General features: G+C 43.6%; 1 protein-coding gene across 2 annotated transcripts in view; it reads right to left on the bottom strand.

The window, feature by feature from the left end:
* The window catches only part of LOC110496814 (voltage-dependent calcium channel gamma-7 subunit), a 33,848-nt gene extending 14,930 nt beyond the window's left edge, over positions 1 to 18,918 (bottom strand). The window contains exons 1-3 of one of the 2 annotated variants that reach the window (XM_036952720.2): positions 18,467 to 18,918; positions 16,199 to 16,373; positions 11,468 to 11,663 (exon numbers count right to left, since the gene is read on the bottom strand). In XM_036952720.2, coding sequence (XP_036808615.1) covers positions 11,468 to 11,657 — 190 coding nt within the window. In that variant the 5' untranslated portion in view covers positions 11,658 to 11,663; positions 16,199 to 16,373; positions 18,467 to 18,918. The remainder of the gene's footprint in view (positions 1 to 11,467; positions 11,664 to 16,198; positions 16,374 to 18,466) is intronic. The other variant, XM_036952721.2, reaches the window with a different exon arrangement.
* Positions 18,919 to 25,982: the final 7,064 nt, after the last annotated feature.

Genomic DNA, 25,982 nt, shown 5'->3' with positions numbered 1-25,982 from the left:
TTCTTATTTTCAATGACGAACAGTGGGTTAACTGCCTGTTCAGGGGCAGAACGACAGATTTGTACCTTGTCAGCTCGGGGATTTGAATTCTAACCACTAGGCTACCCTGCCGCCCTATACATTGTAAACTGGTGTGCACTTTTTTTATGGAAAAACAATGACAACATTGATTCTAAGATCAAGAAATAAGCTACATCCACAATCCACCCCTCCAAAGAAATCCTGTCTCCGGGGCTTCTTAGAAATGCCATCAGATCCAAGATCGGATCCAATGCGAAGCGGCAAATCCCCCCCCAGAGCCACAGAATGGCCCCCACAACGGGCAGCCAGCCCCAACATATTCAATTTTCCGTTCCTAAAATCTGCAGTCAATCCAGTGTAGGGAATATCTTCGTGATGCCCTAGCCCTGTGGTCACCAACCTTTTCTGATGTAAGCATATGCAACATTAACCTATTGAAAAAAGGTATGTAACAATGAGGTTTGTGCAGTAGGCTATAGGTTTAGTACATTATCACTGCATATGGGCTATTCTTGAATTGCCCCGCCAATGTTCTTCTCAGACCATTTATATATATACATATATATGATCACACTTGTAAAATATCAATTGTTTCTTTACTGGACTGATGGTGCCTATATCTGTTGGTTATTCTCAGTGCCGAGAGAAAGAGAAAGAGAGAGAGAAAGAGAGAGAAACAGCAGCAGAGAACTCCACTGAGTGCTGCTGATTGACTCAAAATGGGGCACCCGTCTTCGAGCTGATGGCAAAACTCGAGTCGTACTTCATTATTTCTGACACATGCACCAATTCATGTTGTTACTCGCCTGACCGGAGAACGTGAAATATTCCTCGATATTAAATAGACACAAGCTGCTAACAATAACGACGCAACTCAATCAATACACGTTGTATCGCGAGTGGATAGGGAGAGGGCGTTTTATGGCTTATAAAAGTATTCAATTAGTGCTTAATTTGAGCCGGATCCTGGCACTTCTCCGTTTTGGACTGTTTTGTTCAAGAAGCTATTTGGTCGGATCCGGCAACTCTTGTGGCATGAAAAATAATTGTCACTTTTTGTCATGTAAAAATCTAAGTTCATTCAAGTTGCCTCTTCATTAATTCTCCTGCCCCCACAAAAAAAAAAACGTAATGTTAAAAAGTAGATTTCTGCACAGGCATAGGCCTATGTGTGGCTGTGATTGTGTTATAGAAGCGTGCCTGTATCTCTTACATAACTAAAATGAGATTCACTTTCTATGATCTCTCCCTCTCTGCCCTGATAGACATGAGCCTGTATCTCTCATCCTCCAAAGTTATAGAATAACTGCTGTCTGTTCAGAAATGAATGGAATCATCCAGAATAGCCTACTACACCACGAGAAGGACTATCATTTAGCCACGGAGGATAAATAGCTCCTTTTAAAAATAGCCTAGCTGTGGATTGTAGCCCAATAACAAGGAATAGCCTACAGTCGGGAACGTGCGGCAAATCTGTCAGTGACACAAACAGCATGCAGACAAAACCATTTCAAATACAATCAAGGGAAAACACAGGTTGGAAAGCAAAATGCTACTGCTGAAAAGAGAAGACTCTATGCTGTAGGCTACCAAAATATTTGATCAACTTCCAGATAGTGTTATACAAAGTAAAACAATGAGCGAGGCTTTTGGCATGCGCACACCGGCCATCAACAGCGAGTGAGCTGCGCATCATTGGGTAAATCAGTGAAACTGGCATTTTTAGTACTAAAATGTCCTCCTCGTATTGTAGCCTACAATATGTCTCCACACACCTAGGCCTAGGCTTTTGATGGATTCAAGACAAGGTCGTTTTTATTGATGTCAGTTTGTCAGTGTCAAAGAGGCCTGCCATCTCTATCATTTGTGCGGTATTAAAAAAGATTCCGCCAAAGATTCTGCCAAAATGATGTAGAATTGCATGAAATACATTTCTAAAAAGCCACATTTTTCCCAGACCCCATGTGTGCAACTTCTGTAAGTGCCTCTACTCTACTGCTCTATGGCACTACGCAAATGCGACCATATGCATGCAATGCTGATGGTACCTCAGAACTCCCCCTCTCGAACTCAATTTTGGTTCCGGCACCTCTCAATTAGCAAATTATGCTCTGTTGTACGGATAAAAATGGTAGATTATCAGATACTCAACAAGGTCTGATTTCATTATTACTGAAACAGGACCCAAGTGGTAAATACTGTATAAAGATCCAGTCAATCTAAAAAATTGGAGGACCCTTACACTTCAGTGTTGTGATGCAAAAATTCTAACAAAGTTCATAGCGCTTAGAATTAAAAAGGTATTGTAGGATATTATTCATCCTAATCAGTCAGGTTTTTTTACATGGATGATACATTGGAGATAATATCATGCAAGTACTGGAAACAATAGAACAGTATGAAAAATCAGTCAAACCAGTTATGGTATTCGTAGCTGACTTTGAAAAGGCTTTTGATAAAGTATGACTGGAATGAATATTTCAATATTGGAGAATCTCTTATACAATGGGTTAACATTATATATAGTAACCTTAGGTGTAAAATAGTTTTAAAAAATGGCTACTTCTCAGTCATTTTTAAACTGTCAAGAGGAGTAAAACAATGTTGTCCACTATTGCATATCTACCTATTAGGGCCTTCGAACCTATTAAAATCAGATCCAACAATAATATCAAGGGCCTAGAAATCCAGGTATTATAAACAAAGGCGCCATTGTACACTGAGGATTCATGTTTTCTTTTAAATCCACAATTTGCACCCTTCCACATCCTCATAGATGATCTAGATACTTTTTCTAACCTTTCTGGATCACAAAAAAATACACCTTTTACATTACCGTGTACTTGACCAATACAACAGTCTGACAGTAAAGCAGACATACTCGGTTTTCATATCCCGAAAGAAAGAAGTGATCTCATTACAATATGTTTTAATAGAAAGTTAACAAACAGAGATTAAATATTGAAGCGTTGGACCTCTCACTGAAGGCTTCCATCATTCCAAATGTATACTTACATTAGCAGATTAGTAAGAATGTCTCACCCCATGTTCAAGAATATCCTTTTCCCCTTTATTCACTTTGGGTATTTGAAAAAAATAGCAAAAGTATCGCTATTTTTTAAACAAACCATAGAAAGTTGGTTGCAATTTCAGTTTAATCCACCAGAAACGACAGAACAAATATTCCAACAAATATGATGGTTAAACTAAAATATACTAATTGATCAAAAAAATATAAAAAAATTGGTCTAATCTTTGTAAATGATATCATAAATAGGACTGGTGGAGTTATGTCACACACACATCTAACAAAAATATATGGAAATGTCTGCTCTTCTCAAAATTACAACCAATTGCAGCATTACCGAAAAAATGGAAGAGGCAAGTGGAAGGGGGAGAAAGTAAGGAACTTGTCTGTCGGCCATGCATTAAAGACCAAAATGGTCTAAAGACATTTTTGATAAATAAAAAAGTATTCTAGTTTCATTTAAGGACCAAAAAAATTGACAGCTGTGCCATATAGATTGCTAAATAGTTGGGGAAATGATTATGAACTGATACACAAAACGTTGAGTTTTTCAATTTAAATTATTATACAAAATTCTTGCAACCAATAGAATGATATATATATGGGGGATACAATCATCCCAGCTCTGCAGATGTTGCTGCGAAGAGACAGAATCATTTGATAATTTGTTTTAGTACTGTCCATATGTAGCTTGTTTTTCGTCGCAGATTCAGGAATGGCTGAAGAATTGCAACATTTACCTGGAGTTAACTCTGCAAATAGTACTGCTAGGTGATTTAAAAAGTAATAGTCAATTCGTTAATAATATAATAATACTCTTAGCAAAAATTGTTATCTTTAATTTACAATATGTAGAATCTATGAGAATAGAAAGGTACAGAAATGTTGTGAAACATCACAGCACAGTTGAACATATATATGGCAAATAGGAATCAAAACTGGTTGGTGTTCAAAGATGGGAGGGGTTGCTGGTACCTGAACGGTGGGGTTGAAACAAACATAATATAACTATTGTAAACTATTCTGTGTCTGTAAAATGTATCACTTCGCGTTCTTAGGAAACTATGCAGTATTTTGTTCTTTTCTGTATTATTTCTTACACTGTTACCCCAGGACATCTTAAGTCTTATTACATACAGCCGGGAAGAACTATTGGATATAAGAGCAACGTCAACTTACCAACATAACGACCAGGAATACGACTTTCCCGAAGTGGATCCTCTGTTTGGACCACCACCCATGTCAATGGATCGACCCAAAACAACGGCGCCGCAGAAGGGGCAGACGGAGCGGTCATCTGGTCAGGCTCCGTAGACCGGCACATCGCTCACCGCTCCCGAGTATACTACTCACCAATGTCCAGTCTCTTGACAACAAGGTAGACAAAATTTGAGCAAGGGTTGCCTTCCAGAGAGACATCAGAGATTGTAACATTCTCTGTTTCACGGAAACATGGCTCACTCGGGATACGTTATCGGAGTCGGTACAGCCACCCGGTTTCTTCACGCATCGCGCTGACAGAGACTAACATCTCTCTGCTAAGAAGAAGGGCGGGGGTGTATGCCTTATGATTAACGAGTCGTGGTGTGATCATAACAACATACAGGAACTCAAGTCCTTTTGTTCACCTGACCTAGAATTCTTTACAATCAAATGCCGACAGCATTATCTACCAAGAGAATTCTCTTTGATTATAATTACAACTGTATATCCCCCCAAGCAGACACCTTGACGGCCCTGAAAGAACTTCATTGGACTCTATGGAAACTGGAAACTACATATCCTGAAGCTGCATTCATTGTAGCTGGGGGTTTTAACAAAGTTCATCTGAAAACAAGGCTCCCTAAATTTTATCAGCATATCGAATGCGCGACCCGGTCTGGCAGCATTCTGGATCATTGCTACTCTAACTTCTGCAACGCATACAAAGCCCACCCTCGCCTCCTTTCGGCAAATCTGACCAAGACTCCATTTTGTTGCTCCCAGCCTATAGACAGAAACTACAACAGGAAGCGCCCGTGCTCAGGTCTGTTCAACGTTGGTCCGACCAATCTGATTCCACGCTTCAAGATTGCTTCAATCACGTGGACTGGGATATGTTCCGGATAGCCTCAGATAACAACATCGATGTATACGCTGATTCGGTGAGCAAGTTTATTAGCAAGTGCATCAGTGATGCTGTACCCACAGTGAATATTAAAACCATACCCCAACTTGAAACCGCAGATTGATGGCAGCATTCACGCAGACCTGAAAGCGCGAACCACTGTTTTAATCATGGCAAGGCAACAGGAAACATGACTGAATACAAACAGTGTAGCTATTCCCTCCGCAAGGCAATCAAACAAGCTAAGCGTCAGTATAGAGACAAAGTAGAGTCGCAATTCAATGGCTCAGACACGAGACATATGTGGCAGGGTCTACAGTCAATCATGGATTACAAAAATAAAACCAGCCCCGTCGCGGACTCCAACATATTGCTCCCTGACAAACTAAACAACTTCTTTGCTCACTTTGAGGACAATACAGTGCCACTGACACAGCCCGCTACCTAAACCTGTGGGCTCTCCTTCACCGCAGCCAACGTGAGTAAAACATTTAAAAGTGTTAATCCTCGCAAGGCTGCCGGCCCAGACGGCTGGCTGGTGTGTTTACGGACATATTCAATCAATCCCTATCCGAGTCTGCTGTTCCCACATGCTTCAAGAGGGCCACCATTGTTCCTCTTCCCAAGAAAGCTAAGGTAACTGAGCTAAACGACTATCGCCCCATAGCACTCACTTACGTCATCATGAAGTGCTTTGAGAGACTAGTCAAGGATTATATCACCTCCATCCTACCTGACACCCTAGACCCACTCCAATTTGCTTACCGCCCCAATAGGTCCACAGACGACGCAATCGCAATCACACTGCCCTAACCCATCTGGAAAAGAGGAATACCTATGTAAGAATGCTGTTCATTGATTACAGCTCAGCATTTAACGCCATAGTACCCTCCAAACTCGTCATTAAGCTCGAGACCCTGTGTCTCGACCCCGCCCTGTGCAACTGGGTACTGGACTTTCTGACGGGCCGCCCCCAGGTGGTGAGGGTAGGAAACAACATCTTCACCCTGCTGATCCTCAACACTGGAGCCCCACAAGGGTGTGTTCTCAGCCCTCTCCTGCACTCCCTGTTCACCCAGGACTGCGTGGCCAAGCACGCCTCCAACTCAATCATCAAGTTTTCAGACGACACTACAGTGGTAGGCTTGATTACCAACAACGACGAGACGGCCTACAGGGAGGAGGTGAGGGCCCTCGGAGTGTGGTGTCAGGAAAATAACCTCACACCCATCGTCAACAAAACAAAGGAGATGATCGTGGACTTCAGGAAACAGCAGAGGGAGCACCCCCCTATCCACATCGATTGGACAGTAGTGGAGAAGGTGGAACATTTTTAAGTTCCTCGGCGTACACATCACAGACAAACTGAAATGGTCCACCCACACATACAGCATGGTGAAGAAGGCGGAACAGCGCTTCTTCAACCTCAGGAGGCTGAAGAAATTTGGCTTGTCACCAAAAACCCTGACAAACTTTTACAGATGCACAATCGAGAGGATCCTGTCGGGCTGTATCACCACCTGGCACGGCAACTGCTCCGCCCACAACTGTAAGGCGCTCCAGAGGGTAGTGAGGTCTGCACAACGCATCACTGGGTGTAAACTACCTGCCCTCCTGGACACCTACACCACCTGATGTCACTAGAAGGCCAAAAAGTTAATCAAGGACAACAACCACCCGAGCCACTGCCTGTTCAACCCGCCAATGTCATGCCCTGACCTTAGAGAGCCTTTTTATGTCTCTATTTGGTTTGGCCAGGGTGTGATTTGGGTGGGCATTCTATGTTCTGTTTTCTATGTTTTTGTATTTCTATGTTTTGGCCGGGTATGGTTCTCAATCAGGGACAGCTGTCTATCGTTGTCTCTGATTGGGTATCATACTTAAGCAGCCTTTTTCCCTTTTGTTTTTGTGGGAAGTTATCTTTGTTAGTGGCACTATAGCCCTTGTAAGCGTCACGGTCGTGTCTTTGTTTCTTGTTTTGTTGGCGACATTTACAAAATAAAAGTAACGTACGCTCACCACGCTGCACCTTGGTCTACTTCTTCAGACGGTCGTGACAGCTATCATCCAGAAGGCGAGGCCAGTACAGGTGGATCAAAGCTGGGACCGAGAGACTGAAAAACAGCTTCTATCTCAAGGCCATCAGACTGTTAAACAGCCATCACCAACATTGAGTGGCTGCTGCCAACATACTGACTCAAATCTCTAGTCACTTTTCTAATTAAAAATTGGATGTAATAAATGTATCACTGGTCACTTTAAACAATTCCACTTGATATAATGTTTACATACCCTACATTACTCATCTCATATGTATATACTGTACTCTATACCATCTACTGCATCTTGCCTATGCCGCATGGCCATCGCTCATCCATATATTTATATGTACATATTCTTATTCGTCCCCTTACATTGTGTGTATAAGGTAGTTGTTGTGAAATTGGTAGATTACTTGTTAGATATTACTGCACGGTCGGAACTAGAAGCACAAGCATTTCACTACATTTGCATTAACATCTGCTAACCATGTGCATGTGACCTTTTTATTATCATATTTTTTTATTTGACACTAGGGTTAGGGGAAAATAATAAAGGGAAATATATTACGAAAAAGGTATATATATATTTACAAACAATGATATGGGGGATTGGAAATGATGCAGAAAATTAAGCTGATGGAAGCCACAATCCATCTGCAATATTAAAGCTGATCTACCCCCCCCCCAAAAAAAATTATACAGTATATATATATATATATATATAATAAGTAAGCAATGTGTTGAATAAAGTGTTGACAGTGCTGAATAAAATCTTAAACATGAACTCACTCATAAAAACAGCAGCTCTTTGCTGTATTTGTCAGTCTTTAGTGATGTTTTTTAAAGATTTGAAATCTCACACAGTAGAGTTGACTATCGACTTTGCCGTGGGCTCGTGAAAGCTGCAGACCAATGACATACCGTATTTTCTGCAGACACTGGGATCTGAGCTATCTGATTGGCCAGCGGTAATCTGTGCACTTCATTTGGTCTCAGTGCCTCCTGCCGGGTAGGTGCAGTTTGTACCGTCAGACGCAATGAAATGGTTAAAAATCCATGGCAACCCGAAACACGTGCCGCTACCGCAACCAGCGCAAAACTAATAAAAAACAGGAAAGCAAGGCTATCGTTGGGTTTTTTTACTGAAGTATTTGGCGATTGACTAGGAAAGCCTTGGAGACCACTGCCCAAGTCCATGTAGATGTCAGAATAAAATTCTACTGGAGGTGTTGCATCAACCCGCGCGGATCCATCCGACAAGTCATCCACGCACATCGTTTTGGCCCCAGCCATAGGGCTCTCTACCGTAACAGTGACCTCTGGCGTAGCCAAAACTACTCTTTCCCATACTCGTACTGAACTCGGCAAAAAAAGAAACGGCTTCTCACTGTCAACTGTGTTTATTTTCAGCAAACTTAAACTTAATGTGTAAATATTTGTATGAGCATAACAAGATTCATCAACTGAGACATAAACTGAACACGTTCCACAGACATATGACTAACAGAAATGGAAGAATGTGTCCCTGAACAAAGGGGGGGTCAAAATCAAAAGTAACAGTCAGCATGTGGTGTAGCCACCAGCTGCATTAAGTACTGCAGTGCATCTCCTCCTCAAGGACTGCACCAGATTTGCCAGTTCTTGCTGTGAGATGTTACCCTACTCTTCTACCAAGGCAACTGCAAGTTCCCAGACATTTCTGGGGGGAATGGCCCTAGCCCTCACCCTCCGATCCAACAGATCCCAGACGTGCTCAATGGGATTGAGATCCGGGCTCTTCGCTGGCCATGGCAGAACACTGACATTCCTGTCTTGCAGGAAATCATGCACAGAACAAGCAGTATGGCTGGTGGCATTGTCATGCTGGAGGGTCATGTCAGGATGAGCCTGCAGGAAGGGTACCACATGAGGGAGGAGGATGTCTTCCCTGTAACGCACAGCGTGGAGATTGCCTGCAATGACAACAAGCTCTGTCTGATGATGCTGTGACACACCGCCCCAGACCATGACGAACCCACCACCTCCAAATCGGTCCCCGTCCTGTTAGTGTCTTAACGACCGTTCCACAGGTGCATGTTAATTAATTGTTTATGGTTCATTGAACAAGCATGGGAAACAGTGTTTAAACCCTTTACAATGAAGATCTGTGAAGTTATTTTGATTTTTACTAATTATCTTTGACAGACAGGGTCCTGAAAAATGGACGTTTCTTTTTTTGCTGAGTTTATGTATAGTATGATAGCACCAGCAGTTAGCTACCAACAGCTGGCAGACATGTTAACATTTGGTTTGTTTTATCAGTGTTATTTAGATGGAAGTCGTGAGCTAAATGCGGTAGCTCTATAGCTAGATAATGTTAGCATAGAGGTACAGTAGCTCTTTCACTTACCCAGTTCACTTCCATGCTCACTGAAGCCCGTGATAATGCTCAGGTGATAATGCACGCTCAAATCCACCTGCCTCATTCTTACAAATTTTGCCCACTTTTTACAATGTTTTTTTCAATCCCTGTGTGACCATGACCTGCTTTAGAGAAAACCTCATTATAATACTATAGCAATTGATTTAAGAGTTTTTAATTCGAGTTTTGTTTGGGTGCTCTAAGTTACTATTCTTCGTCTCGGGTGTAACGGCACCCTTGCCAATATATCCTCCAAAACACTGTCTTCTCAGGCCTTATCACTTAATTATACACTGAGTGTACAAAACATTAGGAATGCCTTCCTAATATTGAGTTTACACACCCTTTTGCCCTCAGAACAGTCTCAACTGTTTGGGACATTGACTCAATGTGTTGAAGACGTTCCAAAGAGCAGGTTTCTTAATGCTTTGTATACTCAGTGTATTACTCTTTAAATACACAGTATAAGTATACAGTGCATTCGGAAACTATTCAGACATTTTGTTACGTTGCAGTCTTATTCTAAAATTGATTAAATAAATGTTTTCCCTCATCAATCTACACACAATACCGCATAATGACAAAGCAAAAACTGGTTCGAAATTTTAGCAAATGTATTAAATAAAAAACGGAAATACCTTATTTGCACAACCCTTTGCTGTGAGACTCGAATTGGAGCTCAGGTGCATCCTGTTTCCATTGATCATCCTTGAGATGTTTCTACAATTTGATTGGAGTCCACCTGCGGTAATTTAAATTGATTGGACATGATTTGGAAAGACACACACCTGTCTAATTAAGGTCCCAGAGTTGACAGTGCATGTCAGAGAAAAAAACAAGTCATGAGGTCAAAGGAATTGTCCGTAGAGCTCCGAGACAGGATTGTGTCGAGGCACTGATCTGGGGAAGGGTAACAAAACAATGTCTGCAGCATTGAAGGTCCCCAAGAACACAGCGGCCTCCATCATTCTTAAATGGAAGAAGACTCTTCCAAACTGAGAAATTGGGGGAGAAGGGCCTTGGTCAGGGAGGTGACCAAGAACCCGATGGCACTCTAATAGAGCTCCAGAGTTCCTTTGTGGAGATGGGAGAACCTTCCAGAAGGACAACCATCTCTGCAGCACTCCACCAATCAGGCCTTTATGGTAGCGGCCAGACGGAGGCCACTCCTCAGTAAAAGGCACATGACAGCCTGCTTGTGATGAGTGATGAAGCTTAAAAATCATTATTTAACCCGTCTCATCCCCTTCATCTAGACTGATTGGAGTGGATTTAACAAGTGACATCAATAAGGGATCATAGCTTTCACCTGGATTCACCTATATCATGGAAAGAGCAGGTGTTCCTAAAGTTTTGTAAGCTCAGCCTATATCCATTGCTAGAACGATTGTATATGGTGTGGTATTAAGGTTTAGCAGTGTATATTAACCACACTGCTAACATTATGCTTAACCCTAACCATAAATTAAGACCAAAAAGTACATTTTTGTTTTTTAAGAATTTTTACAATATAGCCAATTTTGACTTTGTGGCTTTGGTAACTAGTGACAACCATTGAGGGATGAGCTCCGTGTATGAGTGATGCGATCTGACGCAAGACAATGGGGTAACAATAAAACACGTGTGTGTGTGTGTGTGTGTGTGTGTGTGTGTGTGTGTGTGACAGAACGAAATGTGAAATATAGCCTATGTTGATTCCAGTACCTGCCACAAAGCATTACAGTAAGGTACTGTGTGCCTGTGTACATATGAACTACTGTTTATACGTAGCGCTTTCCTCACGTGAAACCTGCCACAAAGCATTATGTGTACAATACGTTCATGCGTGCTTCTGTACATATAAACGAAATGTGTCTATTCCAGCATACCTGCCACGAAGCAGACCCTCCACATGCCGGAGTGCAGGGCCATCCTGACCTCCATGCTCTGGTTCTGCTGCAGAACCACGCCCTCCTCCATCAGCAGCCAATAGTCTGTGGACACAGCCACGCCCACCAGGAGCAGGCCGCAAGCCCCAAACACAGAGGACAGGAGCGTGAGTGCCCGCGTGCTGAACATGCTCGTCTGAGGGAGAGAGGAGAGAGGATAAGAAAGAAGAGAGAGATGGAGGTGAGAGGACAGGTGAGGTTTGGGGTCGAGTCGATTTCAGTGCAGCTAATTCAGCAGATGAATGGGAAAGCCTGGTTGAAATGGAGTTGGCCTCTCCCCTGGTGGGTTTTCTCATCAGAATAACTGAACAGAGACCAATTTACAGTAGAGGAACCACTTGGTTAGTTTTATCACTTGGTTAGTTTTAGAGGAAGAGAAAGCTTCTCCACGTGACTGAATGATCCCTTTTATGACATTGCTTCACGTTTCATTGAAGATAATTAACCAAATAACTGTTTTCTGTCTTCAACTCATCTTAAAAGAGAAACAGACAGTGTAAAGTGGAGGATTATCTGCCAGTGTCTTTGGATACATAGTGGTGACTACTGGTACATATCCTGTACATACTAACCTGGTTAAACCAAGCTGAATGTTGCAGTCAGTCAGTCTGGTTTAACTACCCCCCTGGGCACACACTGGTTGAATCGACGTTGTTTCCACATCATTCCGACGAAATTACGTTGAACCAACACGGAATAGACGTCAAATTGACGTCTGTGTGCAGCGGGTAGGCTATAGGTAGCATAAGCAGTGGTCAAAATGCAACACATGACCGCACAGCCCGCTATGCCAGTGAATGGGAACGACCTCACCGCCACAGAGCAGCGTGCTGCAAATTACAGGTGAGGCTCCTCCACTGATGACAGTGTGGCTTTACCCACTCAAACCGTTTCACTGGTGAGAAGAAAGAAAAAGGGAAAAACCTGCACGAGGAAAAGAGGAGGAGAGGAGGAGAGCAACTGTGGTGCCCGAAAACCAATGACCTCATCACCGATTTGAGATGCAGCACTGCACATTCATGAGTGTCACAATGGATTTTTCTCACTCATGATGACTCACCAGTTACAAATATTTGATATGGTAAGAAGCAGCCCCCCCCCCATCCTGTCTCCCTCGCGTGAATAGTCTACCCAGACCTTCAGAAATCCGTTGAATAAACATTGTCAACTCAAGAGGACAGTGACCAAGGGTAAAAGGAGGACTGTGTACGTGTCAAGATTCCCTCACAAGATTCCCTCAAGGCGACCGATGATGGTGGTAAGGAGGTGAAACCGTTAGCATCTGTTGTGCTCGGGAGTTGTGTCTGCAAGGTCAAACAGAATGTGAAGATGAGGCACGCCATCGCATTTGGATGGGAGCTGAGAAGAGGCTTCTTTATAAACAGTGTTGACTGTGAGTGCTAGACACGGCAGCCCGAGAGAGGGAAAACACCATTCTCAAACAGATACTATGACAATTTGCAGTAAAATGTCCGTCACACTACTGAGCAACCGAACCAAGCCAAACCAACCTACAGTGCATTCGGAAAGTAGTCAGACCCCTTGACTTTTTCCAAATGTTGCTATTTACAGCCTTATTCTAATGGATAAACAAATACCCCATAATGACAGAACAAAAACAAGTTTTTATACATTTTAAGGACATTAATGACAAATTCAAAACTGAAATATCACATTTACATAAATATTCAGACCTTTTACCCAGTACTTTGTTGAAGCACCTTTGGCAGCGAATACAGCCTTGAGTCTTCCTGGGTATGACGCTACAAGCTTGGCACACCTGTATTTGGGGAGTTTCTTCCATTCTACATTGCAGATCCTCTCAAGCTCTGTCAGGTTGGATGGGGAGCGTCGCTACACAGCTATTTTCAGGTCTCTCCAGAGATGTTCGATCAGATTCAAGTCTGTGCTCTAGCTGGGCCACTCAAGGACATTCAGAGATTTGTTTTCCAAAGCCACTCCTGCGTTGTCTTGGCTGTGTGCTTAGGGTCATTGTTACTGTTGGAAGGTGAACCTTCACCCCAATCTAAGGTCCTGAGTGCTCTGGAGCAGGTTTTCATCAAGGATCTCTCTGTACTTTGCTTTGTTCATCTTTCCCTTGATCCTGACAAGTCTCCCCAGTCCCTGCCGCTGAAAAAAATCCCCACAGCATGATGCTGCTACCAGCATGCTTCATCTTAGGGATGGTGCCAGGTTTCCTCCAGACGGGCGGCCAGCTCTTTGGCCGGGCGGCCAGCTCTAGGAAGAGTCTTGGGGATTCCAAACTTCTTCCATTTAAGAAATGTTTTGGTACCCTTCCCCAGATCAGTGCCTCGACACAATCCTATCTCTGGGCTTTACGGACAATTCCTTCAACATCAAGGCTTGATTTTTGCTCTGACATACATTGTCAACTGTGGGACCACAGGTGTGTGCCTTTCCAAATAATGTCCTATCAATTTAATTTACCACAGGTGGACTCCAATCAAGTTGTGGAAACATCTCAAGGATGATCAATGGAAACAGGATGCACCGGAGCTCAATTTCGAGTCTCATAGCAAAGGGTCTGAATACTTATGTAAATAAAGTTTTTCTGTTTTTTATTTTCAATAAATTTGCAAAAAAATCTAAGAACTGGTTTTCACTTTGTCATTATGGGGTATTGTGTGTAGATTTATGAGGAAAAACATTCATTTAAGATATTTTATAATATGGCTATAACGTAACAAAATGTGGAAAAAGACAAGGGGTCTGAATACTTATGGAATGCACAGTATACATAGTTGTTGGAACCGTTCTGAAAAGGGCAACGTAAAAAATAAAATATCCAAGCCTGCACAGTTTGGTTGGGGTCGGCACGATGTGTGGAAAGGGTGATAGATACCATCTGGCCTTACGAATGGACAAAAGTAAGAGTAAGAGGCATGGATCGTGGACCGGGTCAATCCCTCATGGATCATTCATTATGGGCTCTCACATTTTGAAGCGAGAAAAGAGACGAGAAAGAACAATTCCCTTGATTCTTCATTCCCTTGAAACACTCTGGACTTCAGTAACATGAAGAGACCTATGTTTCTCTAAGATGGGGCATTGGGGTGGATGAGATTCCCTTTGTAGTTAAAGCCTACAGAATAAACCACAATTCCCATGAGGCACCCATTACAGCTAGGCAATTTGGACATTCATCTATATTGCAATGAATTGCCTGAATTGATGTGATAATGAGAAATAGAATGATAAGTTTATAACATGAATTTGCACCACAGTTTTTTTTTATGATCCTTTAAACTACTACTACTAGTTTGATGGTTGGTCAAATCAATTGTCCCATTAAAAATTACCAATATTAGCAAACTTATTTCTTGTTAAAACTTCACATTTCTCTAGTATAGGCTACTTATCATATTGATCAGCAAAAAGCCTGCGTAAAGTGATGGGTGCGGTCAGTGTCGATTCTTTTTAGTCTATCGTCCCAGCTCTAGGCTCCACCACTTTGTGTTGGGACTGGGAGAGCTTAGGTCTCTGGGAGCAAATGTACGGAATGCCACTTGAATGTGGGGGGTGAATAGTGAATGGTGGCTTATGCTATAGCATGGATGGGGGAGGGAATCCATGAAGAGATAAATAAAAGGAGGGATCAGTAGAGGGAGAGTTTGGAGAGAGAGAGAGAGAAATAGAGAGAAGCTTCAAAGGAAAAAATGTTTGAGGTCAGTGAGAGTGTGGATCTGTCCACTAGTATGGTGCTGAAATAACAGAATAATAGAACGCTTAAAACTAAGAGAGAGAGAGAGAGCAAGAGAGAGAGAGAGAGACTGGCTAAGGGGGAATATGTTTGAGGTCATGGTTAGAGTGTGGAGCTGTCCACGAGTGAGGTGCTGAAATACCAGAAAACTAGATAGCGTAAAACCAAGGACACTATTAGCCTATAGTCTCATGTATGGGACCAAGCACACTACTGTACTGGGTCAGCTTCTTTTTTTTTTAGCTTAAATAACAAATGTCACACTTAATTAATTAGATAGGTTTATTCATTAAGGTAGTAATGTTGGGTCATTAGCATACAGGTGTTAATAAGTATGTAATAATATTAATATGTTTTAATAATTGAGACCTTCCACCAGTGAGAAATGGAGTCTGGGAATAGGCACTTTACTTGAGGTATTGTGCCCTGCAGCATGCAGCATATAGGGCTGTCATACGAATAGCATGATCCATTATCTTAACATGTCATGATGGGACATTAGTGGCGAATCCAATGTCAGCCTGCATGAAAACATTGGTGTTGAAAACATCACCACGTGTCATGACAAAATGATATAGCTTGACATGAACCGTCATAGCGTGTTATGACAGGTCTCGTAATTCTATTGAGTGTGTGATGACATGCGTGTAGGTACAGTCCAATGGGACTAGGCTTCTCTCAATGAAATGTGGCTGATACAGCGACTTTCAAGGACACACGGCAGTTTATAGAATCCAATAGGGAGAAATACTTGGAATACTATGGAGAGTCAGAGTGCTTCATTGTGCCGTTGTCTCCCTAGAACAGCATTGGATTAAACGTCGCAGGACAGTATGATGGAAAGAAGAAGGGATGGATGGGTAAGGCAATTTGGAGCGATCGTGGGTCAAGTGGACAAAGACAACTGCTGAGTGGTACAGAAACTACAACTCCCAACACCCACTACTCACTCTTTCTGACCAGCCCCACAGTTGATATTCCCAGCTAAGCGGCCAATGAAGGCTCAGGAAGGGTGTCGTTTTCTGTTGAGGCGGCAATATGTTCCACTGTCAGCAGGCTCGGCCAACTGGCATGAAGAATGCAGTATTTAAAGCAGGGACAGGAAAGTAGGTCTGACATCAGCTTCTTGAGTGAGAAAAACCATGCACAGGAGAAAGCACATGAAAAACACAGTAATGTACAGAGTGCAGTACATTGTATAAATGTACAGAGTAGTACATTGTATGAATGTACTACGGGGCGGCAGGGTAGCCTAGTGGTTAGAGCGTTGGACTAGTAACCGGAAGGTTGTGAGTTCAAACCCCCGAGCTGACAAGGTACAAATCTGTCGTTCTGCCCCTGAACAGGCAGTTAACCCACTGTTCCCAGGCCGTCATTGAAAATAAGAATCTGTTCTTAACTGACTTGCCTGGTTAAATAAAGGTAAAATAAAAAATAAAATAAAAAAAATGTACAGAGTGTAGTACATTGTATGAATGTACAGAGTGTAGTACATTGTATGAATGTACAGAGTGTAGTACATTGTATGAATGCACATAGTGTAGTACATTGTATAAATGTACAGAGTAGTACATTGTATGAATGTACAGAGTGTAGTACATTGTATGAATGTACAGAGTGTAGTACATTGTATGAATGTACAGAGTGCAGTACATTGTATGAATGTACAGAGTGTAGTACATTGTATGAATGTACAGAGTGTAGTACATTGTATGAATGTACAGAGTGTAGTACATTGTATGAATGTACAGAGTGTAGTACATTGTATAAATGTACAGTGTAGTACATTGTATGAATGTACAGAGTGTAGTACATTGTATGAATGCACAGAGTGTAGTACATTGTATGAATGCACAGAGTGTAGTACATGGTATGAATGTACAGAGTGTAGTACATTGTATGAATGTACAGAGTGTAGTACATTGTATGAATGTACAGAGTGTAGTACATTGTATGAATGTACAGAGTGCAGTACATTGTATGAATGTACAGAATGTAGTACATTGTATGAATGCACAGAGTGCAGTACGTTGTATGAATGTACAGAGTGTAGTACATTGGAATCCATGAATGATACAGAGATAACGAACATCAAATGTGCTCAATGAGGGAAGAAGATAAACCGTAGGGAGAGAGTGATGGAGAGAGGGGCGGGGAGGAGACATGTCTGGGAGGGAAGGGGGGGGGGGGGGGTGGACATGTCTAGGGAAAGACCTTGGCCCCCCAAAAATGTAGGAGCATCCAAGAGCTCTGACTGAACATGCCTGTACAGAGCCAACTCTTCTTACAGTTACGGGCACCAACCACCATTCACAAATACATCCAGGATCTATAAACAGCCATGTCTGTTTTCTTTAGCATTATATGCAGAGGCATTGAAAGCTATTAAAACTGACTGATGGAGACAGGGATAACCCATCCGAGCATTTCAATTGGACACCCAGAGCCACACTCCCCCCCCCCCCTCTCTCTCTAGCTCTCCTCCTCCTCTCCCTCTCTTTCCTCCTGGCACCCCCCCCCCCCCCCCCCCCCCAATCAAAAACTCGACACACACACAATTTTAAACATGCACATGGACCCAGATACAGAACAACTAGGCTACTGCAGCACACATCATATACCATCACCTTCCCCCCAGGTTTCACCAAGTAACAGGCATTACTTTTAGTCTCCCATACCAACTACATAACAAAATTGTCGTGATTCCCATTCCCTTCACACTTCCACACAGAGCTTCACCACACACTACAGTGCGCTGTTGCACTGCAATGAACAACGCTCACCAGTGGCAAAAGCGACACGAAAATGATTCTAATCATCAAGAAATGTCTTGGGAAGGAAATATTCACGAAGGTAACATTCTCAGAGCCTGCCACACGCACATCTTGCGGGGAGCGAGAGAGAGAGAGCGAGAGACCAAAGGCAGTATATTATGGAATGATTGACTTCTTTTTCAGATGTTTCAAAACCAAATGTCAGTCGCATGCATTTCCTGTGTGTATTCAGCTAGACTAAATAGATGCAGCAAATGTTATAGACAGACTGACTGTAGCCCACAACACACTGACAGACGGACATCATCATGAAACGTGTGAACTGCTATAACCCAAAATGAAAACTATGATGATGTATGATGAGACATTTTTCAAGACGGTTTATGAAACGAATGGTCATTTTTATAGCGTAATGATGACATATAAGCAACAGGCACTACTCACTCTTTCCGACCGTCCAAATTAATGGTGCAGCCGTCGAAAGATCCGCGCGCTAGGGAGCTTTGACGGATTGTGCAATTTTCCTTTGGCACCCCCCCCCCCCCCCCCCCCCCCCTCTCTCTCTCTCTCTCTCCCGCTCTCTCTCTCTCTCCCTCTCTCTCTCTCTCTGACTCTCTCTCGTGTGTTTCCCCGTATCGCCCCTTGCTCCTCTCTCTCCCGCTCTCTCTCTCTCTTTTGCCACCCTCCTTTCACTCACTCTCTATTTCAGCACTGCGGAGAATAGGTTGAATGGGCTACACCGAGGAACGCGCAGAAGATGCATTGAAGCGCGGGGAAAGCGCCACACAGATCGAGGGACAGAAAGACCGCGGAGAGTTGCGAGCGGAAGACGTGCTACTTTTGCAAGGAGCCAAAATCCTACGACACAGAAGCAGGCAGGGACACGCAGTTGGGTTGGCTATCGCACTCACGCAAGCACGAGCCCGCACGCAACTAGCAACACGTACACACACATTGCATTCAACGTGGTATGGAGAGGGTAATGAGGACAGTGATTATTCTACCAGTCTCGCGCAACAACACAGTGCTAATTGGAAACATTGCATTGGTTCATCCAATTAATGTATCATTTGAATTGAAACAGAGAATGAACAGGGAAGCATATAGAAACTGCTCCTGAGTTAGAGTCTAATTAGGATTTTCAATACAAAATGTTTTTTTTTACGGAGAGGAGTGATCAGAGACAATATATGTATGGTTTTGAATCATATATCAATACTATTTCATGCTCACAGATATACTGACAAAAATACAGAAACGCAGCATGTAACAATTTCAATTATTTTACTGAGTTACAGTTCATATAAGGAAATCAGTCAATTGAAATAAATTTGTTAGGCCCTGGAGGCGGCTTATGGTAGAGAAATTAACATTGTACTCTCAGGCAACAGCTCTGGTGGACATTCCTGCAGTCAGCATGCCAATTGCACGCTCCTTCAAAACTTGAGTCATCTGTGGCATTGTGTGACAGAACTGCACATTTTAGAGTGGCCTTTTATTGTCCCCAGCACAAGGTGCACCTGTGTAATGATCATGCCATGCAGGTACTTCTACACCTGCATTGCTTGCTGTTTGGGGTTTTAGGCTGGGTTTCTGTACAGCACTTGGAGATAACAGCTGATCTAAAAATGTCTATATAAATAAATAAATAAATAAATACCTATAAAATCATATTCTTGGTATGCCACACCTGTCGGACGGATGATCTTGGCGAAGGAGAAATGCAAACATAACAGGGATTCAAAGAAATGTGTGCATTAAATCTGAGAGAAATAAGCTTGTTGTGTGCATGGAACATTTCTGGGCTCTTTTATTTCAGCTCATGAAACATGGAACCAACACTTTACATGTTGCCTTTATATTTTTCTTCAGTGTATATTTGATGCATGCTTAAAAAGGCAAGCGAGTGAGCTGCGCTAGCTTGCAGAGGGAGCTGAAGTTGTATAAGGGAAGGGGAGGAGGGACTGGCAGTAGTAGCTCAGTTCAGGCTGCTGCTCCACCGCATGACGTACACCGCTCTGCTTCTATGCCTACAGCCAACTGCACAGCCGCACACACACACTGGGCATACCTGACTTTGTGGTCATCCAGATGTATAAATCGCCATGGTGTGTGTGTGTGTGTGTGTATGTTCATGCATGCATGCGCCCATTCATGCCCGAGTAGCCACAATAACCTTAACAGACTGATAGGAATGGCTGTGAGTCACAGAGGTGTGTGCTCAGCATTGGACTCTATCCCTTTCCAAACCACACACAACCACACACAGGACCGACTGTACCGCCAGTCCTGCATAATAGACTGAAAGGTCACAAAGTAGATCAGAGATTATTTTATTGATGGGGGAAATTAGACCTTTCAACCCTATGGATGCTATCACCATAGCTGTCAATCATTGGTCCGATCTGATGCTCTTTGACATTTAGTAAAGTTTTCATTGAGTTGCATGAGTAGTTAGCCGTTAGCTATTTCCAGGTTCTACGTTGCTTATATTTAAGCAATGAGGCCAGGGGAGGTGTGGTATATGGCCAATGTACCACAGTTAAGGGCTGTTCTTATTGGCCATATACCACAAACCCATGAAGTGCCTTATTGTTATTATAAACTGGTTACAAACGTAATTAGAACAGTAAGAATACATGTTTCGTCATACCTGTGGTATATGGTCTGATATACAGCTTTCAGCTTTCACAGCTTTCAGCCAATCAGCATTCAGAGCTCGAACCACCCAGTTTATAATAATGGGTAACTCCCTGTTTGCTGTACTTGAGTATAACTGTTTATTGCTATGGCACCAATGCATTAGAACAAGGGGATTGGGAACTGCAGAACTTGCTTGGTCACAGAACTGTTTTGTGCTCTCATCCCAACTCCTAAGGTGACAATGACCAAAGGAGTTGGCAAAACAGCACAAACAGATCTTGGACCAGGCTAGTAGAATCATCAAGCACTTGGGGGGAAAAAAAACAGAAAATCTGAGATGACAAAATAGGATTCAAAAACCAGAAAAAAAAAACGATATGTTTCTGAAATATGTTAAAAAGAAGCCTTCATTTGAACACAGCCCCCTTGAGAGAGGGGCAAGTGGGGCCTCATTGACCCAAACACCCCAAGCCAGCTCATGGAACACCAACAACACTAAGAGGACATATTATTTTAATCGTTCATCATCCCTCCCTCTTCCTTCCCCTTTGTATTTATTTATGGTCCCCCTTCCCTCCTCCTTTCTCTATTTTTTTTCAGTCTATTTTTAGATGCATGCTGGGGAAATCCAATACATGAACAGTGATATAAATAGCATGCTGTACATTGACCGCCACACATGAAATAAAAGGTGACACGGTCATAACCATGTTATCATATGTCATAGCAACTGATATAACTTGTTCATAACCTGTCATAATGTGGTCATAACACTGTCATGACCCATATACTTGCACATATATTGTGTTATTTTATGGCTGGTGATGACACCTACATACTGACTGTCAAAACCCTCATTCATTAAATGTGTTTGTTTTTGTTCAATGCCAAGAAGTTTCCATTAGTTTGAAAGTTTGTTTCTGAAGCCCTTTGCTGTTGTTGCAATTAATTCTTTACAGTCATGTTTTTTTTTTTACATCCGAAATAACTTGTAGAAAAGACACTTTATGACACTGTCATTAAACATTATGACCCTCCTGTGTCGCTTTACTTGGACTAAGAAAATGCACTTTTTATGACACTGTCAAGAAGCATTATGACCCTCACAATCATTTAAGCCAGATAAGGCCTATCACATACATGCCCTTATGTCAATCCTCAGTCACAAAGAGGGTGTCTTGTCCTGCTCCTAAAATATGCTCCTGCATTCATCCCAGTCATTGGGGGTAGGTGCACGTCTGACATCAATGTTTGTGCAATTACAATTATCATTTAATATGGTAATTTTCAGAACATGTTACAATAACAAAAACATACGGGTGACAAGTAGGCTATGGTGTAATGGAACGTTTTGTCATAGGTGTCATAACCAGCCATAGGATAACTACCATGGTGGGTTTTGACACTTTTATGTAGGTGTCATAACCAGCCATAGGATAACTACCATGGTAGGTTTTGACACTTTTATGTAGGTGTCATAACCAGCCATAGGATAACTACCATGGTGGGTTTTGACACTTTTATGTAGGTGTCATAACCAGCCATAGGATAACTACCATGGTGGGTTTTGACACTTTTATGTAGGTGTCATAACCAGCCATAGGATAACTACCATGGTGGGTTTTGACACTTTTATGTAGGTGTCATAACCAGCCATAGGATAACTACCATGGTGGGTTTTGACACTCTTATGTAGGTGTCATAACCAGCCATAGGATAACTACCATGGCGGGTTTTGACACTCTTATGTAGGTGTCATAACCAGCCATAGAATAACTACCATGGTAGGTTTTATGGGTTTTGACACTCTTACGTAGGTGTCATAACCAGCCATAGGATAACTACCATGGTAGGTTTTATGGGTTTTGACACTCTTACGTAGGTGTCATAACCAGCCATAGGATAACTACCATGGTAGGTTTTATGGGTTTTGACACTCTTACGTAGGTGTCATAACCAGCCATAGGATAACTACCATGGTAGGTTTTATGGGTTTTGACACTCTTACGTAGGTGTCATAACCAGCCATAGGATAACTACCATGGTAGGTTTTATGGGTTTTGACACTCTTATGTAGGTGTCATAACCAGCCATAGACTAACACAAGATATGTCACAACAGGTCTAAAAATGTGTGTCATGACAGTGTTATGATCATGACAAGTTATGTCAAGTTATGTCAGCTGTTATGACATATTATGACATGGTTTCCAAATTAGCATGTAAGGAACAGAGACACCTGCTTAGAATTTCAGGCCAATGTTGATGCTTGAACCTATGCCAATGAATATGTCCAGTGTGGCATGATAAATAGAACAAAGCTATAACAGGAATGTTACAATATAATTCTGCCTACGTTGATGTATATGAAGACGTGTGATCCGTGTGTTTGTTTTGGGGGGCTGCGTCCTGTTGGAAATTCCCACTCTCCTTATAAAGATGGTCTTGAATACTTCCATTATCTTGTTGCTGTGACAACCATGACTTCAAAGAAATTCTGTCAGAAGAAAAAGGTGGGGTGGGAGAGGGAGAGAGGGAGAGAAAAAAAATGTGTTCAGCAACAACAAAAAAATAGCAGAGGGGGTTTGACAGTGAGCTGTGAGTTCGTGATGGGGAGGGAGGTGAAGAGGAGAGGGTAGCAGTTGATGTGCGGTCTACGGAGAGAAAGGGGGAGGGAGGTGAAGAGGAGAGGGAAGCAGTTGAGGTGCGGTCTATGGAGAGAAAGGGGGAGGGAGGTGAAGAGGAGAGGGAAGCAGTTGAGGTGCGGTCTACGGAGAGAAAGGGGGAAGGGGTTAAGAGGAGAGGGTAGCAGTTGAGGTGCGGTCTACGGAGAGAAAGGGGGGGGTGAAGAGGAGAGGGAAGCAGTTGAGGTGCGGTCTACGGAGAGAAAGGGGGAGGGAGGTGAAGAGGAGAGGGAAGCAGTTGAGGTGCGGTCTACGGAGAGAAAGGGGGAGGGAGGTGAAGAGGAGAGGGAAGCAGTTGAGGTGCGGTCTACGGAGAGAAAGGGGGAGGGAGGTGAAGAGGAGAGGGAAGCAGTTGAGGTGCGGTCTACGGAGAGAAAGGGGGAGGGGGTGAAGAGGAGAGGGAAGCAGTTGAGGTGCGGTCTACGGAGAGAAAGGGGGAGGGAGGTGAAGAGGAGAGGGAAGCAGTTGAGGTGCGGTCTACTGAGAGAAAGGGGGAGGGAGGTGAAGAGGAGAGGGAAGCAGTTGAGGTGCGGTCTACGGAGAGAAAGGGGGAGGGAGGTGAAGAGGAGAGGGAAGCAGTTGAGGTGCGGTCTACGGAGAGAAAGGGGGAGGAGGGTGAAGAGGAGAGGGAAGCAGTTGAGGTGCGGTCTACGGAGAGAAAGGGGGAGGGCGGTGAAGAGAAGAGGGAAGCAGTTGAGGTGCGGTCTATGGAGAGAAAGGGGGAGGGAGGTGAAGAGGAGAGGGAAGCAGTTGAGGTGCGGTCTATGGAGAGAAAGGGGGAGGGAGGTGAAGAGGAGAGGGAAGCAGTTGAGGTGCGGTCTACGGAGTGAATGGGGGGGTGAAGAGGAGAGGGAAGCAGTTGAGGTGCGGTCTACGGAGAGAAAGGGGGAGGGAGGTGAAGAGGAGAGGGAAGCAGTTGAGGTGCGCTCTACGGAGAGAAAGGGGGAGGGGGGTGAAAAGGAGAGGGAAGCAGTTGAGGTGCGGTCTACCGAGAGAAAGGGGGAGGGAGGGTGACCAAACAAAGTGGTGGGAAATGTGGGTGGGATACAAACACTGAAACTAACAAGCAGAGAGAGATATACATCAACAGTAATGTATACAGCACAGCTACCTGTATGTACAAACAGAGAGGGAGAGAGAGAGAGAGAGAGAGGGGGGGGAGAGGTGAGGGAGAGAGAGAGGGGGGGGGCTAGAGAGGTGAGGGAGAGAGAGAGGGGGGGGAGCGAGAGAGGTGAGGGAGAGAGAGAGAGACAGAGAGAGAAAGAGAGAAAGAGAGAGGGGGGAGCGAGAGAGGTGAGGGAGAGAGAGAGGGGGGGCGAGAGAGGTGAGGGAGAGAGAGAGAGAGAGAGAGAGAGGGTGAGGGAGAGAGAGAGAGGGGGGGAGCGAGAGAAGTGAGGGAGAGAGAGAGGGGGGCGAGAGAGAGAGAGAGACAAAGAGAGACAGAGAGCGAGGGGGGTGGGAGCGAGAGAGGTGAGGGAGAGAGAGAGGGGGGGGAGAGAGGTGAGAGGGAGAGAGAGAGGGGGGGGCGAGAGAGGTGAGGGCAAGAGAGAGATGGGGGGGTGGGTGGGAGGGAGGGAGCGAGAGAGAGAGGTGAGGGAGAGAGGTAGAGCAGTTTCGTTCAGACTTTTAGATCGAAATTTAGAAGGACAAGGAGAAGGAAGAAAGTGGTGGGGAGGGAGGGAGGGAGGGATGAGGAGGAAGGCTTGGGTTACTGAAAAAAAGAGAGGTTTTGCTGTTTCAACCATTACTAAACGGAGTGGTCAGCATCTTATGACTGCAGACTGAGGAAAAAGGGAGGACAGAGGAGGTGCGATAGAGAAAGAGTGGGAGCGGAAGAGAGAAAATAGGGAGGAGACCGGGTCAAATTGGAGAAGTGAGAGATGGAGGAATGCAGTAAAGGAATGAAGCTTGGAATAAGAGATAAGGGAGGTAAGGGAGGATGAGGGGTTGAATGAGAGGAAGACCAGAATGACGAGGAGAAGGAAAAGGTTACAGTGGCTGGTAAAGGAAGAGAGAAGAAACGAAAGATTGGGAAAATGGAGGAGGGAATTATGGAATCATTGGGGGGGGGGGGGGGTTGAGAAATTTGTCAAGGATTCAAAAGACGCATTAAGATTTGGCGCCATCTCTGTTGAAGTGCGCCTGAATCATTTCTTTAGGCTTTTAAAGCAATAACAAATCAAATCAAATCAAATGTATTTATATAGCCCTTCTGATGAGCTGATATATCAAAGTGCGTTACAGAAACCCAGCCTAAAACCCCAAACAGCAAGCAATGCAGGTGTAGAAGCACAGTGGCTAGGAAAAACTCCCTAGAAAGGCCAAAACCTAGGAAGAAACCTAGAGAGGAACCAGGCTATGTGGGGTGGCCAGTCCTCTTCTGGCTGTGCCGGGTGGAGATTATAACAGAACATGGCAAAGATGTTCAAATGTTCATAAATGACCAGCATGGTCAAATAATAATAATCACAGTGGTTGTCGAGGGTGCAACAAGTCAGCACCTCAGGAGTAAATGTCAGTTGGCTTTTCATAGCCAATCATTGAGAGTATCTCTACCGCTCCTGCTGTCTCTAGAGAGTTGAAAACAGCAGGTCTGGGACAGGTAGAACGTCCGGTGAACAGGTCACGATTCCA

This window comes from Oncorhynchus mykiss, chromosome 18 (genome assembly GCF_057628025.1).
Source record: "Oncorhynchus mykiss isolate SJ-2025 chromosome 18, ASM5762802v1, whole genome shotgun sequence".
Taxonomy (NCBI): domain Eukaryota; kingdom Metazoa; phylum Chordata; class Actinopteri; order Salmoniformes; family Salmonidae; genus Oncorhynchus; species Oncorhynchus mykiss.
The sequence above is the reverse complement of the archived record's forward strand: the minus strand, read 5'-3'. Positions and strand labels throughout refer to the sequence as shown.